Consider the following 17,921-nt stretch of genomic DNA (forward strand, 5'->3'; position numbering starts at 1 on the left):
CTTCCTTTCCTGTCCTGTTACTGTTTTCTCCTCTTCCTTCCCCTGTACAGACCTGAAGTATCTTATCCCCCATTTTTTAAAAAAGATTTTAGTTATTTGAGATGGAGAGAGCGAGGGAGAGAGTGAAAGAGCACGATTGGGGGGAGGGGCAGAGGGAGAGGGAGAAGCAGACTCCCTGCAGAGCCGGGAGCCCAATGTGGGGCTCGATCCCAGGACCCTGAAATCATGACCTGGGCCGAAGGCAGACGCTTAATGACTGAGCCACCCGGGCGCCCCTTATCATCCATTTTTAATGCTTTCTGGATTTTACATGATATAGGTTCTCTCTCAAAAATGTCTATCTAGTGTGTAGTAACCTGGGTTTTTCCCCCCTTTTAATTTATGGCACTGGTCTTCAGTGGAGAAATGGCCCTTTGCTCCTGTTGTGACCTGATCTGGCCTAGGGCTGCCCAAGAGTTGCCCTGTCCCACTGCCAAGCGCTAATTAGCTGCTCTTTCTCCAATGCTCCCAAATACTTGTCATGAGAATTTCTCTCTTGTGTTTAGAGTTGCCAAATCTAATCTTTGTAAATACAAACAAGGTAGGTGAGACTTTTCTCAGCAGGCATTTCAGCAAATGAAACAATAAATGCTTTCTTAGACCGAGATTCTAACAGGAGGAAAGGTAACAGCATTACACCCTGTAATTGTCCTCATGAATCTGAATAGGTGTAATTGTTGGGTTCGCTCTCTACCTGAGATCATACACAGTGTCTCTTTAGTCTTTTTTTAAGAGTAGAATTCAGTGAATTTTGGTCTATTCACAATGTTGTGCAAGCATCTCCAGCGCCTAATGCCAGAACATTTCCATTACCCGGACAAGAAACCCCACCCCTCCTAGCAGTCCCTCCCAATTCAACCCTCCTCTCATCCCCTGGCAACCACCAATCTACCTTCTGTCTTTAAGAATTTGCATATTCTGGGGGCGCCTGGGTGGCTCAGTCATTAAGCGTCTGCCTTCGGCTCAGGTCATGATCCCAGGGTCCTGGGATCGAGTCCTGCTTCGGGCTCCCTGCTCAGTGGGGAGTCTGCTTCTCCCTCTGCCTGCCGCTCCCCCTGCTTGTGCTCTCTCTGTCTCTTAATCTCTCTGACAAATAAATAAAATCTTTTTTTTTTAAAAGATTTTATTTATTTATTTGAGAGAGAGAGAGAGCATGAGAGGGGGAGGGTCAGAGGGAGAAGCAGACTCCCACTGAGCAGGGAGCCCGATGTGGGACTCGAACCGGGGACTCCAGGATCACGACCTGAGCCGAAGGCAGTCGCTTAACCAACTGAGCCACCTAGGCGCCCCAAATAAATAAAATCTTAAAAAAAAAAAAAGAATTTGTTTATTCTGGGCGTTTCATATAAATGGAATCATACCAAATGTGCCCATTTCTTAGCATAATATTAACATAACAAAAAACATTAGTGTAATATTTTCAAGGTTCATCCACGCCATAGCAGGTGGCAGCACCTCATCCCTTTGGCTGTGGAATATTCCACTGTATGAATATAACATTTTGTTTATTCATTCATCCGTTGGAGGACAGAGCAGTTGTTTCCACTTTTTGGCCTTTTTAATAATGCTATGAACATTTGTGTACAAGTTTTTGTGTGAACGTATGCTTTCAATTCTCCTGAGTATATAACTAGGGGTGGCATTGCTAGGTCATACTGTTTAACTTTGAGAAACTGCTCAACTGTTTCCACGGCGGTTGCAGTGTTTTCCATTCCCATGAGCAATGCACGAGGGTTCCAACTTCTCCACAGCCTCACCAACACTTGCTTATTCCATTTTTTTTTTTAATTATAGCCATACCAGCGGGTGTGAAGTGGTATGTCACTGTGATTTTAATTTGCATTTCCTTAATGACTAATGAGTTAAGCATTTTTCTATGTGCTTATTGGCCATCTGTATGTCTTGCTTAGACAAATGTCTATTCATATCCTTTGCCCCTTTTTTAATTGAGTTATTTTACTTTTTATTATTGAGTTATAAGAGTTCTTGATATATTCTGGATACTAGATCCTCATCAGATACATGGTTTACAAATATTTTTTTATTCGGTGGGTTATCCTTTCATTTTCTTGGTAGTATCCTTTGATGTACAAAAGTTGGAAATGATCTACTTCTTTCTATATCAGCATCTCAGTATCACTTGAATATCTGGGAAGAATTTAAAAACATTTTAAAATTGTATATTTTATTTTTTATTTTTTTTAAGTAGGCTCCACACCCAGCATGGACCCCAGTGCGGGGCCTGAACTTAAAACCCTGAGATCAAGACCTGAGCTGAGATCAAGAGTCAGACGCTTAACCCACTAAGCCACCCAGGTGCCCCTAAAAATTATATATTTTAGAATAAAAAATACTTTATCGAACAAGAGGGTTAAAACTTGAAAAAACTGGGAGCTTTTGGTGATATGATGACCTGGGTCCCCATAATTATGTTAGGTTCTTAGTATAAATAATATAAATGCATGCCATCTAGTTCCTAGTTTTGCTTTTGTTTACTACTCTTTCATTTTTAAAAAATTATTATTTAAAAATAATCTCTACACCCAACACGGGGTTTGAACTCACAACCCTGAGATCAAGAACTGGATATTCTACTGAGCGAGCCAGCCAGGCGCCCCTGTTTACTACTCTTTCAGAAGAACTGATGAAGATTTAAAAAGTGGAGTCAGATTATCCTTTGGCTAGAGAATGAGGATTTCTAGAAGCACTTACGGTTCAACGTTTTTTGTCAGGGCCCCAGTATATTTGTACTCGAACTATAATCAATCTTTCCCCCTTCTGACAGAGGTATATGCCATAGGAGACTTACGGGGCACCACTCTAGCTGGCCTGCCTGTTGGCTTACAAACAGAAGTTTTGTATTTATGGACAGTGATCCAGAGTGGTGTCCAAGTCCCTCTGAGTTTAGAATTGCTATCATAGCAGAAATTGGAAACTTCATGAGCTAGAAGGCATTTACCATGTCTACGTGGATGTCACTTCTCATTACAGCATACACAAATCCAGTGATCAGAACTTTAACCTCCTGGGACCTCATATCCTCTTCAGATCTGCACACGACATGTGCACATGAATCCGTTATTTTTCTTTTATAGTGAACTGCCTGCAAAATTACTATCTCACCATTTATAATTTTATTTTTATTTTTTTAAAGATTTTATTTATTTGACAGAGAGACAGTGAGAGAGGGAACACAAGCAGGGGGAGTGGGAGAGGGAGAAGCAGGCTTCCTGCTGAGCAGGGAGCCCAATGCAGGGCTCGATCCCAGGACCCTGGAATCATGACCTGAGCCGAAGGCAGACGCTTAACGACTGAGCCACCCAGGCGCCCCTATAATTTTATGTAGCGGAATGACCCCGTAGGCTTTTCTTATAAAAATGCCATAGCAACATGAATACTTGGTACTGAAAGGCATCTTTAATTGACAAAAGCTTTTTATTTTTGATTTAAACTTAGCCTATGCTTAGAGTGGGGCATTTAAATAGTCAACTTGATGACTTCATGTGAGCCAAGAACAGAACGTGGGTCTGATCATTTTTGGCCTGATCTTCTACCTGCTTTCTGACCAGTGTCCTTATAGTTAGAAAGCAATGGCATTTCTACCAGAAGCCTTCTATCACTAACAACTTTGGTACATATGGTGCGTAGATAGAATATTTCATTCAAGGTGTCCAGAATTTAATGAATCTCACTTTTTCTTCAAAGCCAGTGCTTGAATAGAGAGGAACTTGGATTTAAAAACCAGTCCATTTTAAGCCCAAAGGCAATTCTTATCCAGAAATTACTTATCCTTATTTTTAGTGTCTTACTTGCTACCTCCCTTTCTCATTTTGAAAACAGGGAGAAATAAAGATGCATACAACATCTTTTGGGCTGCATGAATCATGGACAGGCTTTGAAGGTCTCTAGGGAACCACAGCTGCTTCACCACGAGAACTCCAGGCGGGTCCTAAATCTCCTGGCCCTGGACTTCAGCAATTGCTGAAAAAATGTCAACACACACACACCACCCCCCACCTTAAAAACTCTATGCTTGAGAAGGGCAGTTTGCTTAGAACAGCTTTCCCTGGCAGCTGCAACTAGGACACCTTATTTTTGTTAAAGCTACAAGTCACAGTTTATTAACTGTATTCAGAAATGAGTCAATCGATGAAGAGAAGGCTGGAGTGCTCCAGGTGGCTGACACAAGACAGACACGGAAAAATGGAACCAGGAGTCCAACCACCTTATGGAAAAAATTCCTCCATATTTAACCTTCTCATCAAAAGTGTGAAACAGACGGTGCAGGTAAGGATATGAGTTAGACAGCAGAGATGACAATGATATCATTGTTATAATAATATTAGTAGTAAGAGTAAGAATAATAATATTTGAAGAACAACAAGTGATGTTAGCAAATGGCATTTCTAACAAGTTCCTAGGACGCAAGCCAGGACATGCTAGGAGGTGCCCATGCTGCTGGTCCCAAGACCACAGGTGGAAAGGGAGGAGAGGAATATTTCTTGAGGGAAGGAAGGCAACAATTATTTAAAACTCCTTTAGGGGGCCCCTGGGTGGCTCAGTCCGTTAAACATCTGCCTTTGGCTCAGGTCACGATCCCGGAATCCTGGGATCAAGTCCCTCGTGGGGCTCCACACTTGGTGTGGAGCCTGCTTCTCCCTCTCCCTCTGCTTGTGCGCGCTCTCTCTCTCTGTCAAATAAATAAAAATCTTAAAAAACAAGACAAAATTACTTTGGGTAGGATTGGTCAAATGTTTACACATTTTATCTCATTCAGTCCTCACAGGCTCCTATTGAGCTTCCCAGTTTGCTCCCCCAACTTTTCCAGAGCAGAGGAGAACAAACACATCCAAACCACGGGTATGTCAGAGTGGTTCTCTAGAAGTAAGACATTTCTTTGACGACTACATTATTTTAAAAAATTCGTGTAAATTTTGCACTGTTTCCAAATATTGCTGCTTGTTATGAATTAAATCCAATTTAAATAACTATTAGATAAACTGCTTAACGCTTAACCTCAATCCTTTAGCAAAACTGCCCTTTGGGAACACGAGGAAATGGATGGTTGAAGTTTAATAATTAGTCAATGGTGATGCAACTAGTACATATTTAATCCAAACACAATTTGTACCTGGACCAGCAGGTATCTGAAGACAATGCACATCCTATTAATCTTACTCCGCCATTTCACCCCCACCTACCTGAAAGGTCTGACAGGTCTTTCTCTATTACTCCTTTATGGATCCTCTATTGTTCTAATCAAACTGGACCACTTGCTGTTCCTCAGCTTCTTCTCACTTTTCCTGATCTCCACATATATGTTCATTACTCTTTGTAGCTGGAAAGATTCCTCTCTTATCTCTACCTTACTAAAATCTTCTATAACCTTTAAGGTCCATCTGAAATACCATTTCCTTTTTGAAGACCAATCCCGTTTTTGAAAGGCTGCTGCACCAAACACGTCCAGTGAGTTCTGATGGCTGCCCATACAGATTTAATGTCAGTGGGTATGTAATTAGTTGTGCTGCATTAGCTTGTGCATATAATTTAATGGGCCCAAATTTCCACATGCCTATAAATAAATGCTTCTATAACATTAAAAGTTATATTGGCATTCAAAACATGAAGTTTTGGGGCCCCTGCGTGGCTCAGTTGGTTATGCACCTGCCTTCAGCTCAGGTCATGATCCCGGGGTCCTGGGATCCAGCCCCACATCCGGGCTCTCTGCTCAGCAGGGAGTCAGCTTCTCTCTCTCCCTCTGCCCCTCCCCCCGCTCATGTTCTCTCTCTCTCCCTGTCTCTCTCTCTCTCAAATGAATGAATAAAAAAATCTTTAAAAAACAAACAAACAAAAAAACCAAACCAAAACATGAAGTTTTGTGCAAAGTAAGATATCGGAGTGCAGATAAAAAAGGAGATGAAAAAATTCATTTAAAAGAAATCGCCAGGGGTGCCTGGGTGGCTCAGTTGGTTAAGCGTCGGACTCTTGATTTCAGATGCCGCACTGGGCGTGGAGCCTGCTCGGGATTCTCTCTCCCTCTGCCCCACTCTCCTCCCTCTCTTAAAAAAAAAAAATCTTCAAACAGAAAGATTTAGATTATGTTAAATCTGTGGCTATGAATTAGAAGAAAGTCTCAAAATGTAGAATCTACTTAGACTTCTAGAACTGGAAGAAGGCCTGAAAGTTATCTAAGACAACCCCTTATTTTCTAGTAGTAGACTTTCTGGACCCTGTTTTGTATCATGGTCAGAAGTTGCATTTGTTTAGTTAATGCCGTTTAATTTCCATCTAGCCTGCCTTTGGTCTCTTTATATCGTAATTTCAGTGCTACCTGAAGAAAGCTTTTTGCACTGAATAACAAATTTAGTTCTGAAGGGCCAGACCTGACTTTGGTCCAAAGGGAACTGAACTGCAGGACCTACTTTGATTTTAAAAGTTGTTAACCTTAGTGATGCTAACCTAAACCTCTGAGAAATGAATCCTTACCCCCACAAGTGCAATTTTTTTTTTAAGATTTATTTGAGAGAGAGAGAGAGAGAGAGAGAGGGGCAGAAGGAGAGAGAGAGAATCCTGAAGCAGACTCCCTGGTGAATGGGGAGCCCAACATGGGGCTCAATTTCACAACCCTGAGATGAAATAAAGAATCAGCTGCTTACCCGACTGAGCTACCCAGGCACCAACCAAGTGCAATTTCTGATCAGTCTAACGTCCAAGCCACAGTCACCGCCAACACTAGAGGAGAACACTCCTACTAAGCAGGTGGCCATCTAGTCCATTTGGCCAGCTCCAGCTTTGGACGCTGAGAGGTATTTAATATGCTGACTTCATCTTGGTTTACCCACATAAGTGAAGAGAAGAGGACACCAAGGGCATTTATCTTTTCCACCCCCACACTCTCTTCGCAATCCCATTGTGATAAAGAGCAGGGACTTTAGAGTTGGGTAGAAACAGCTTTGACCTTAGACAAGTTACTTAACCTTTGAAGACCCCAGTTTCCTATCTGCACAAGGGTGAGGATAACACCCTTGTTTAATGTACTTTAATTATCTCATGGGTAACTTGGCAGGTGTAGGTGGGATATTGTTGACCACTTCAGACAATGTCTGATGCACACCAAATCTTTCATAAATGTCAGCAATTGTTACTATCGACCAGGTGTGGCAAATGTTAACACACTCCGTCAACAAGAATTGGGTCCTCTTCTCTCTGTATAAGCTTTTCCATGGCATTTCATGCCCTCCCTGATTCAATTATGATACCAACACTGACTCCTAAACCCGTATCTGTAGTCCAACTTCTCTCCTGACCTCAAGCTTGGGTTTTCACAATTCTTAAGACACCTGGCAGTGCCCTGGGAATCTAGAGCAAATCCAAAACAAGACCATTACCTGGCACGACACAGTATCTGACGCTCTTCTTGACTTCTCTGCATTTGTGAGATATCATTATCTTTCCAGTTACCCAGGCAGAAGGACCGAGCTGTTTTTGTTTTTGTTTTTTTTAAACTGCTTCTTTATCCTCCATTTAATCAGTTGCCAAGTCATTCATTCACATGCTCACTTAGTCAACAAATACTTCTTGGGCCTTTTCCAGAAGCCAGGTACAGTGTTCAACTCTGGGAATAACGTGGTGGGCAAAACTGACATGGTTTCTGCTCTCATCCACAAATACGGAATTACCAATTGGAATATACAAGTGGGAGAAAATTTTAGTTGGTATGAGAAAGTGCAACCAGGGACATCATATAAAATGAGAGTCAGGAAAAATCTCTCAGATCAGAGGAAGTGACAATCTGAACTGAGACCCGAAAGATGAAAGGAGTCTGTCAGGTGAATAATGAATGAAGAACATTCTAGGCAGCTGCATTAGCACGTACAAAGGCTCTGAGGTAGGAAAGCGCTTAACGCCTTTCTCTGAGGAACTGAAAGAAGGCCGTGTGGCTAAAAAGTTGTGAACTTGCTTGAGATGAGGCTGGAAGAGCAGGCAGGGGCTTACTAACCATGTACGGAAGCCTTTGAAGGGTTCTGAGCAGGAGAGGCACAGGATCGGACCACTTTGCTTTGGGAGGGGCAAGAACAGAATTAGAGACCAGTTGGGAGGCTACTCGTGTGGTTCTGGTGACAAATGGCCAGCAGCTGTGGTGATGGAGAAAAGGGGATGTCCTGGAGACACAATTTGGCCGTGGTATTGATAGGACTTGGGGACTGGGATGTGGGGAGAGACTGAAAGGGAGGTGGCAAGGCTGATTCTTAAGACTTCTGGCATGAGCAGCTGTGTAGATGCAAGTGTATAGAGAAGCTACCTTTCAAAAGATTCTGTGTTCCTAAAATACCTCACACGAGATCCCTATTTTCCCCTCTTGGTGCAACCACCTTGCCTCCAAGTCAATATACTATCTGGACCATTATTCTTTCTCATTGGTTTCTCTACTTCTTGTCTCTGTCTACTTCAAATTACCCCATGCTGTGTTATCTTCCTAATATAGCTCTGGTCACATTATTTCCCTTTCAAATACCTCTGATGGTTTCCTATCACCTACAATTAAGTATGAACCCTTTGCCTTGGCTTCCCAGGCTCTATGACCTACCTTTCCAGTCTTTTTTTTTTTTTTTTTTTGAGGAGGGGGAGAGGCCAAGGGAGAGGGAGGGAGAATCCCAAGCAGGCTCCATGCCCAGCACAGAGCCAAGTTGGGGCTCCATCCCGGAACCCCGAGATCACTACCCAAGCCAAAATCAAGAGTTGGATGCTCAACTGACAGGGCCACCCAGGCGCCCCTCCAGTGTGATTTCTACCTCTTCTCTATTTAAGTCCTGTTTTAGTCCAAGTGGACTACTTCCTGTTTCCTGACCATGTCACCACACACTCCTACTTCAATGCCTTTGCTCACACTATTCCCTTCGGTCTTACCATCTCAGTCGGCTGGAACCTTAATTCAGCTTTCAAAGTTCATTAAAGGTCCAATCTTTCAATCTCATAAAACTTTGTAATTCTCTTAGAGCACTTAGATTTCTGCCTTTTATTGTGATTATTAGAGTACTTATCTCCTGCCCATTCCCTACACCCTAACCGTAGGCAATACTTTGGAGTGCCTGGCTCGATTACTCACACTGCACCAGTGCCCTTGTCCTTGCAGGGTCAAGCGTAGGGTTTAACTCACAGTAGATGCTTTTTTTTGTTTTGTTTTGTTTTGTTATGTTATGTTAGTCACCATACATTACATCATTAGTTTTTGATGTAGTGTTCCATGATTCATTGTTTGCATATAACACCCAGTGCTCCATTCAGTACGTGCCCTCCTTAATACCCATCATCGGGCCCACTCATCCCCCAACTCCCCTCCCCTCCAAAACCCTCAGTTTGTTTCTCAGAGTCCTTAGTCTCTCATGGTTCGTCTCCTCCTCCGATTTCCCCCCCTTCATTTTTCCCTTCCTACTATCTTTTTTTTTTTTTTTTTTAACATATAAGGTATTATTTGTTTCAGAGGTACAGGTCTGTGATTCATCAGTCTTACACAATTCACAGCGCTCACCATAGCACATATCCTCCCCAGTGTCCATCACCCAGCCACCCTATCCCTCCCACCCCCCAGTAGGTACATTTTCTTGAATTTAGGAACAATTCGTGTTATTGATGAGGGAGCAGAAGGCTAGCTGAGGACAAAACTGACACCCCTCAAGCTCCCCCCTCCAACTATCTTAATGTTAATGCTTTGCTAGAGGTAAAAACAACCTTAGCTTGATAATAGCAAGGCCTCCAGTATCCTGAGGGTCTTCTTTAGCATATCAAAGTCCTTTTGGACACCTCCCATTTTCCTTACCTCCCCCAATTCCCCAGTATATAATCGGCCACTCCTTACAGGCCACTCCTTACAACCCGGGTGCAGCAGCTCTTTCTGCCCATGGGTCCTGTCCCCGTGCTTTCATAAAATCACCTTTTTGCACAAAGATGTCTCAAGAATTCTTTCTTGGCCGTTGGCCCCGGTCCTCACCAACATTCCAAAACTACATCATTAAGTATCCTAAGGAGTGATGAGACCCCAGGTGTTGAAAGGGAGGTTATTTTCCGGTAGTATTTGCCAGCACCATAGCACAATTCACCCTCTACCAAATTCCCGGTGATCTTACAAAAGACAAACATACACATATCCCTTCAATGGAGTTTTCTGGCTGTTCAAAATAATCCAATGCAGCAGTCCTCATAAGCTTATCCTTCCCCTGAAGTACTGAATATTTAAAAATTACAGCCTCTAACTCAGGGTTTTTCAAACTACTTGTAACCCAATAGGTCATGAAACTAATTTAGTGGGTCATAAGCAATACTAAAAAACAAAATAGAAACCAGCTACACACACAGCTTATATAAGGATAAGTAATGTTCCCTGAAACTTTTGTTTCAAATACATATATACATATATGTATGTACTGGGTCATGATTAAAACATATTTCTCACCATGGGTCCCAGTCACAAAAGTTTGAAAGGTACCACATTAATGATCTACTGCCTACCCCAAGATGAGTACACAGAACCCAAGTAGGAAAAGTAATATGTTAAGAAAATGGCAATGAGACGATCTAATTAAAAGTTATTCACACTTGGGTGGGAGGATGGGTTAGCCTGGTGATGGGTATTAAGGAGGGCATGTTCTGCATGGAGCACTGGGTGTTATGCACAAACAATGAATCATGGAACACTACATCAAAAACTAATGATGTAATATATGGTGATTAACATAACAATAAAAAATTTTTTAAAGTTATTCACACTTTAGGGGTGCCTGGGTGGCTCAGTCCATTAAGCGTCTGACTCTTGATTTTTAGCTCAGATCAGCATCTCAGGGTTGTGAAATCAAGCCCTGCTCTGCGCGGAGCATGGAGCCTGCTTAAGATTCTTTCTCCCTCTGCCCCTGCCCCACTCTCCACCCCAATCACTCTCCCTCTCTAAAAAACAAAACCAAAAACTCTCTTAAAAAAAAAAAGGTATTCACACTTTAAAACGTGAATGTCTGATACACCTAACTCTTCCCTTGGGGTGTCTGCATTAAAGTGCCTTTAACCCAGATTAATCGTGAATTAGTAGAAACTGGGTCAGAATCATTTTGGACTACAGGCCTTCTTGGTACATGTAAAAAGGATTTCCTCCAGTATCCCAACTCCCCAAGACAGCGCGGGTTCTGGAACCAGGAACTCCGTTGCTGAAAGGCTACTGGTCTCTAGGTTACAATACACAGAAATGGTAATACCTTTGTAAGGAGAACATTTACAACCAGAGTGCACTCTTTCTTCCATGCACGTGTCAAGCTTATCAGTTTATGTTTGCATGTATATATTTAATCCATACCTAGAAAACACAATCCTATGTATCCACGAGGAAGAGCTATGCTTGATATGAGGCAACGTGAAGCCCCAAGCCGATCCAAACACGAGAAATACTGAGTTACTGAAGGCAACAACACATGGGAGATAGGAAGGCGGGGATCTGGGAAATGGTAGAATGGCAAGGGGGTTCAGGAGTGCGGTAGATGTATTACACCAAGTGTTTATCACTTGATGACTGATGGTAATGGGAGGAGAGTAGAGGGGAAGGATATGGAGAAAACAATTTCCCAGTCAGTTGTATGCCCCATGATAGCAGAGCAGTAGCCCACCAGGAGTGCACAGGCAGTATTCGATTATGTCAGCACAAAAAGGACAAATTCCAAGTCCTAATTCCAGCCCTAGCTCCATTTAACAGGTTGCCCCTAATAATTTGTTGCTACTTGTGTTACGTTCTCAATTTATAGTTGAGAAATCAACAGTGAGCTTCCAAACGAATGAATGTAAACACTCTTAATTGCCAATTACAACCCCAACAAATAACTGGGTGAGAAACAAGGCTCAAGGAGTAGACGTTCAAAGCTGCTGTGGTGTGAAGAACCCTAGATTGGGGGTTTTGATAAATCTGGGTTAGATCTGAGAGATACTGAGGTGCCCTTCACCTCAAAAATTTTACAATTCTACAAGGGAGCGAAAGGTGACCTTTAGTTGGAAGAAAGGAAGATCAGCTTGGTTTTATATGTAAAAGGCAAGTAACAATTATATTAGCTGCTAGGATTATTTAAATATAAATTAATGCCTCTCACATTATCTAGATCTAGTTAACACCTTTCGGTGATATTATATGAGCGAACACCCTTCGGTGATATTATATGTCAACGTCTCTACTGACTACTGGATACATTCCAAACTTCTTTCTGGCATTTGAGGCATTCCACATCTGCCCAACTTTTATGCCAAATTTCTTATGACTCTGATCTCTAATCTGCTCTTGTACCAGTCCTGTTTGCTTAATTCTTCCCCATTCCTACTCTCCTAAACTCCCATAACCTTCATAAAACCTTCCAACTACTCAAATATTTATGCATCAAATCTTGACCTTTGAATTCCTACAGAACTTTACAAGCTATCCTATTAGGTAGGCATTATGTCCTCATTTGATAGATAAGCAAACTGAGGCCCAGAGGGGTTAGGTGACTTGTCCCACAATTTGCAAGCAGCAGCAGGGCTGGGTCTGACTTGCTGGCCTTCCAAGTCCACACTTTTTTTTTTTTCTCATTGTGCCATGCTGCTTCCGTGTGTTAAAAAACCATGGAGGAAGGATGCAGGAAAAAAGCCTATAAAGCAGTTATAATACAGCCTGTTTTGACATAAAGTCAGACACATCACATCCTTTGAACCATATGGGTAATTAACTCTTGGAGTAGCATAGTTTTTAAAGGGGGTTGTCAGTCTTGTTTCCCAAGCCCATTATTAAAATGGTATCCCAGGGTAAATGACAGGTCAGTACGGTTAAGAGGGGGGAAAAAAGCAATATGCTATAAGAAGAAAATATCAGAAACAAGACAGAAAAGAGAAGAAAGTGTAATATAAGCTGGCAATGCAGAAAAAGACTCCGAATATGGAAGTATAGAATACCGGGCTTAGGGGCCCACAAAGCTAATATCTAAGTTAGGGGGCTTATGCCTACCGACAAGAAGCGCGCATGTGTGAGAGTTGATATTAATAACAGACAGCAGTACACACGGACAGAGAGTAGAACTCAAGAGAGAGACAAATAAGGATAGGTCGTGGGGACACAGGGCAGATCATGGCATGATGAGACAGTGGTGGCGCCAAATGAGGGACCAGAAGGGTACAGCAGGGGTCAAAGAGAAAGGTAAAGAGGTTCAGAGGGCACGGCGCCTCCAGACTCGAGGAAAGACTTGTCTTCCTCTCGATAGCTGGTTGGCGTGATTTAAGATTCACATCCGCACCCCACAAAGCCTTCCTGGGTGCTCCGGAAAGTGAGGGGGGGGTCACGGCCCCATTCCCCGGGGACTCCGCGAGGGGGCGGAGCGAGGCAGGAGGGTCCTTACCCATAAAGATGGAGATGATGAGCCGCAGCGCCTGTTCCGACGCGCCCAGGGACGTCGCCAACTTGTTAAGGCTCAGCTCCCCGAGCCCCCACCGCAGCACCCTCGCCAGCTCCGCCACCGTTCCCACGTCCCCCTCAGCTGCGGACGCCATCTTTGCTCCGGGCGTCCCCCAGGGACCCCCCAGCTCCGCGCGCCCCGAATTGTGGGCACAAGGCTGTAGCTTCACCCCCAATTCCGGCCCGGAGCCCGCCCACGGCGTGCGCATTGGCTGCGGGCCCGCCCAGTGGCTCCAGGCTCCCCCGGCTATTGGTCGGTCCGAGCAGGGGGCGGGGCCTAGTGCAGCAAGGTAGGCAGAGGGCGGGTCTGAACGTTTGTAAAGCAAAGGTGACTCCCGCCGAGAATGAACGCGGGGCAGGCCGGGGGCGGGGCTTGGAATTGGGAACTGGAGTTGCGATTGGCAAAGTCTAAAGCCGGCGGCGAGGTGATTGTACAACTCGGTTCTAACTGCTTGGGGGAGGAGTCGGTGAGGGCGAGTGTCCGGCCGGCTCGTGCGCTGCCTTCCCATTGGCTGAGGCGGGAGCAGGCGAGAGTCGGGGCGGGGGGGTGGGGGCGTCACCCGACCGCGAGGTTACTCTCGGTCGCCGGCGCGCCGGGGTTACTGGGGCAAGTAACGGAGAGGGCGGGAATTCCTGGAGCAGCTTCGCGAGCGCCTCCTAACGGCACCTCCAGGCCGTTCTCAAACCGTTAGGCACGCCGCCTTCACTCCGCAAGGGTCTCGGGAGAGCCCAGCGGCCCAGAAGTTTGCTCCTTTTAGTTCATGCATCTCTTTTCACGTAATTTCCTATATTAAACCCTCACCTTCCCCCGAGAGGCGGGGGAATATACAGTAAATTTGCATGCTTTAGACTTTATACTAATGGTATTACAGTGAATGGATCATTCTGCAGGTTGTTTTTATGCTTACTATCTTTATTGAGATATACTCATGTTTTTACATGTAGCTCACATCCATTCATTTTACAGTGATGTAATATTCCATTGTATGATTATACTACGTTTAATTTTTCATGGTCATGTTGACGAATACTTGGATCATTTCCTACTTATTTTTGTATTGTTTTATGATAACATTGCTGCAGTGAGCATTCTTCTTTAAGCAAGAGTGAGAGTTTCTCTAGGACTGTGACTCCAAACCTTTTTTTTTTAATTAACTGAGATCTCCTATAAGAAACACATTGCTATCCAGTATACACACATATTCATACACTAGACAACAAATACATATAATACTCATACAGACATACCCACAGTACATGTTGCCATACTATGTGTGTGTTCTCTGATACTTTTTACTCTATTTTAATTCATTAAAAAGTTGCTCATCGGGATCCACTAACTTGATATCAATACCTACCAGTAGTTCATGATCCTCATTGAGAAAAGACTTCTCTAGTGTTTGTCATCAGGAAGGGAATTATGGGTTGTAGGTTATGCACACTTTTAACTTTATTAGATTTTGCGAAATTGAAGTGTTTCGCTAGATGTTATTTAAGATCCTTAAAATGTCTGATTTGCTGAATACGTAAAATATATTTGTTAAAGCATCTAGTCAATTGGATCTTGTTTAAAAATGTAGAAAGTTGCGGGACGCCAGGGTGGCTCAGTCGGTTGAGTGACCAACTCCTGATTTCAGCTCAGGTCTCAGGTCATGATCTCGGGGTCCTGAGATTGAACTCCACCTGCACGCCCACCCATAGGGCTCCACAGGAAAATCTGCTTAAGATTCTCTCTCCCTCTCCTTCTGCCCTGCCCTCCCCCACCCCACTTGCACGCACATGCACACATTCTCTCTCTCAAATAAATAAATAAATCTTTAAAAAAATGTAGAAAGTTGTTTTTTCTTTGTGTTCTCCAACTGGATAACATGTTTGCCCCTTCTTGTGCTTCTGGTGTTCCAAGAGAAGGATGGGCATAGGACAGAGGCTGTGTCCATGTTGACACAACAGGTGTCTCTGTTTTCCTTTCTCCTCAAGTGTTTGGTCAGCCACATTCTCTTCATTCTTCCTACTGCTAAAGTGCAGCACCTCTTTCTCCAGTTACAGTGACTGGTGAGTGGAAGAGAAGATTATATGGCCTCTCGCTTTGTAATTCAACACACTCATTACAGGCTTACTAAGTCAGGTTCTGTGCTGGACCCTCAATACAAAGATGAATAAGAGACAGTCCCTGCCCTCAAGAACCTCTGTGACTAGTGAGAAGAGAGATGTGAAGAGATAATTATAAAACTAAGTAGAAGTGTTTGTGTAGAAATAAACAAAAACGTATTAGTGAGATCACTCTTCTCTTATTCCTGCTTTTCCCTGTCCTTTCCTTCCCTCTACAGCAATCTCAGTATGTCTTTCTATTTCTCCCTCCCTCCTTCCCTTCCTTCTTTCCTTCCTTCCCATTGGCTCCTTGATCTCTGTCTATTATCATTAGTTGGGTTTCCCATCTTAGAACACCTTGGCTTTCTCCGAAGTTACTACCCTCTTTTTCCTTTTCCTCCCTACCATAATTTTGTGAAAACAATCTCACTTTCTCATGATGGCAAAGATGGTTGGTACTCACTCAATAACCATGCATGTGCCTACGACTTCTCAACTCCCTTGCAGTCTATAAGCAGGAAAGAAGTGTCATTTCCTGGCCAAGGTGGTAAAGAGCCAGAGTGACTCCCAAATGTCTCTCTTCCCTTGCTATAGTCTTTGCAGAAGCCATATGTTCTGTAAGGCATTGTTATTAGGTAGAAGGAGCTCTAGCTTTGACTTGTTTTTACATGTAAAAAATAAACCTTTGTGGTGTTAAACCCCAAGATTTAAAGTTACTGCTTCAACTTACCCCAATAACACGTTAGCCCACCAGTCTTTATTCCCATTAAAATTTGGTGTTCATTTTCACTGTTTATGAAACTAATCACCCAAAGACCACAGACTACTCCTTAATAGTTATATTTACTTTCCCTTCTCTGTCTCAGATTTTTGATTTCCAAGAGCTCTTTTTTTTTTTTAAGCTGGAATAACTTCTTTTTTTCCAGCATTCTTTTTTTTTTCTTTTTAAAATATTTTATTTTTAAGTAACCTCTACACCCAACGTGGGGCTCGTACTTAGAACCCCAAGATCAAGAGTTGCACGCTCCACTGACTGAGCCAGCCGGGCGCCCCAGCATTCTTGTTTTATGTACACAATCTGCTATCTTAGCTTCCTGAGAACATAATTAGGGATTTTGGAGGAAGGTTTCTTCTTTTATTTATTTATATTTGTCATTATCCTTTTATTCCCTGCATTTTTCCTTTTTCCTCTGGATTTTTGTTTTCTTTTTGTTTCTTTTATCTCTTTTATGATGGTGACAAGGAATTACAAAGTTGATTGGATATAGGGATATAGGGATGATTGGATATGTATTGGGTAGAGCTTGCTGACTGACAGTGATTGGGCTGGGAGCCCAGGATCCTTTCCGTTGAGAACTCCCAAATGTCAGTATGTGGAGGGTTTACTCTTTAGGATACTTCTGTTTCTTCAGAGGAATCTGCCAGTCTCCTGCCAGGAAGGCATGTACCTGTTTTTAGCTCCATATCTCTCCCTTGTTCTTTGCAGTGCCTACTGTTCCAGAGTCCAGAGTTTCTCACATCCATGTTCTCAGATTATAGCATCAATTATCTGCCTGGTGCTGGTGGGGTTGGGTATTTACCTAGCTGTGACTGGTGGGGGAGGGGGCTTGAGTCCAAGCTTTCAGTCCTCCAATTTTGGCTCCTGGTCAACTACTGCCCTCTGCTGTATTGTCTAGCTCCCCTCCCCCACCATCTTTCCATTGTCCAAAAATGTATTTAAATGATTCATCTGAAACTGGGGTGCAGGGGTGCAAGAGCACCCGGTTCTGGGGGTCCCAAACAGACTAGGTCTAGCCTCTTGCCGCTGACAAAATCCAAAGGCACCGAGATGAGTGGTGGTGAAACCGGAAAGGAATTTATTTCAGTGAGGCCAACACTAGGAAGACACAGGCTAATATCTCAATGACAGTCTCCAAAGTGCTGAAACTACGGCTAGGCTTATATAAGGCAAATGTGGGACAACGGTCGGTGGGTACAGGCAGGCGAGCGGTAAAGGCTAGGTCAATCATTACCTTAGAGTCAATCACGGATGGTTGGGGTCTTCCTGGCTCTGGGGGTTTTGCTTGAGAGGGGTAGTTTTGGTTCCCATCACAGGATGTTTTGTTCACAGGGTCTTTTGCCTGAGTTAAGCTGGAAAGAAGAACTTAATCAGAAAGTTTGAGGTCAAAATGGAAGTAGTTGAAGTCCTCTTTCACCTTCACTTTGTCCTTATAGATTTATATCTTCCCCATTCTACCCTTCACTATTATTTTAGTGGGATCTTAGCTAAGTCAATCTGCCATCTTTATCAGTAGTCTGTCTCTTTGATTTAAAAATATTATGGGGCGCCTGGGTGGCTCAGTGTTAA

General features: G+C 43.3%; 1 protein-coding gene and 1 long non-coding RNA gene across 3 annotated transcripts in view; both read right to left on the bottom strand.

Moving 5' to 3' along the window:
• The window catches only part of LPCAT3 (lysophosphatidylcholine acyltransferase 3), a 38,909-nt gene extending 25,238 nt beyond the window's left edge, over window positions 1-13,671 (bottom strand). Inside the window, exon 1 of one of the 2 annotated variants that reach the window (XM_078075549.1) lies at window positions 13,431-13,671. In XM_078075549.1, the coding sequence (XP_077931675.1) occupies window positions 13,431-13,581 (151 nt within the window). In that variant the 5' untranslated portion in view covers window positions 13,582-13,671. The remainder of the gene's footprint in view (window positions 1-13,430) is intronic. The other variant, XM_036069343.2, reaches the window with a different exon arrangement.
• On the bottom strand, window positions 1,348-9,490 carry LOC118521039 (uncharacterized). The gene is made up of 2 exons (XR_004909939.2): window positions 2,999-9,490; window positions 1,348-2,187 (listed from the first exon to the last, which is right to left on the bottom strand). It is a non-coding gene; the product is annotated as an uncharacterized LOC118521039 (long non-coding RNA).
• Window positions 13,672-17,921: the final 4,250 nt, after the last annotated feature.

This window comes from Halichoerus grypus, chromosome 6 (genome assembly GCF_964656455.1).
Source record: "Halichoerus grypus chromosome 6, mHalGry1.hap1.1, whole genome shotgun sequence".
Taxonomy (NCBI): domain Eukaryota; kingdom Metazoa; phylum Chordata; class Mammalia; order Carnivora; family Phocidae; genus Halichoerus; species Halichoerus grypus.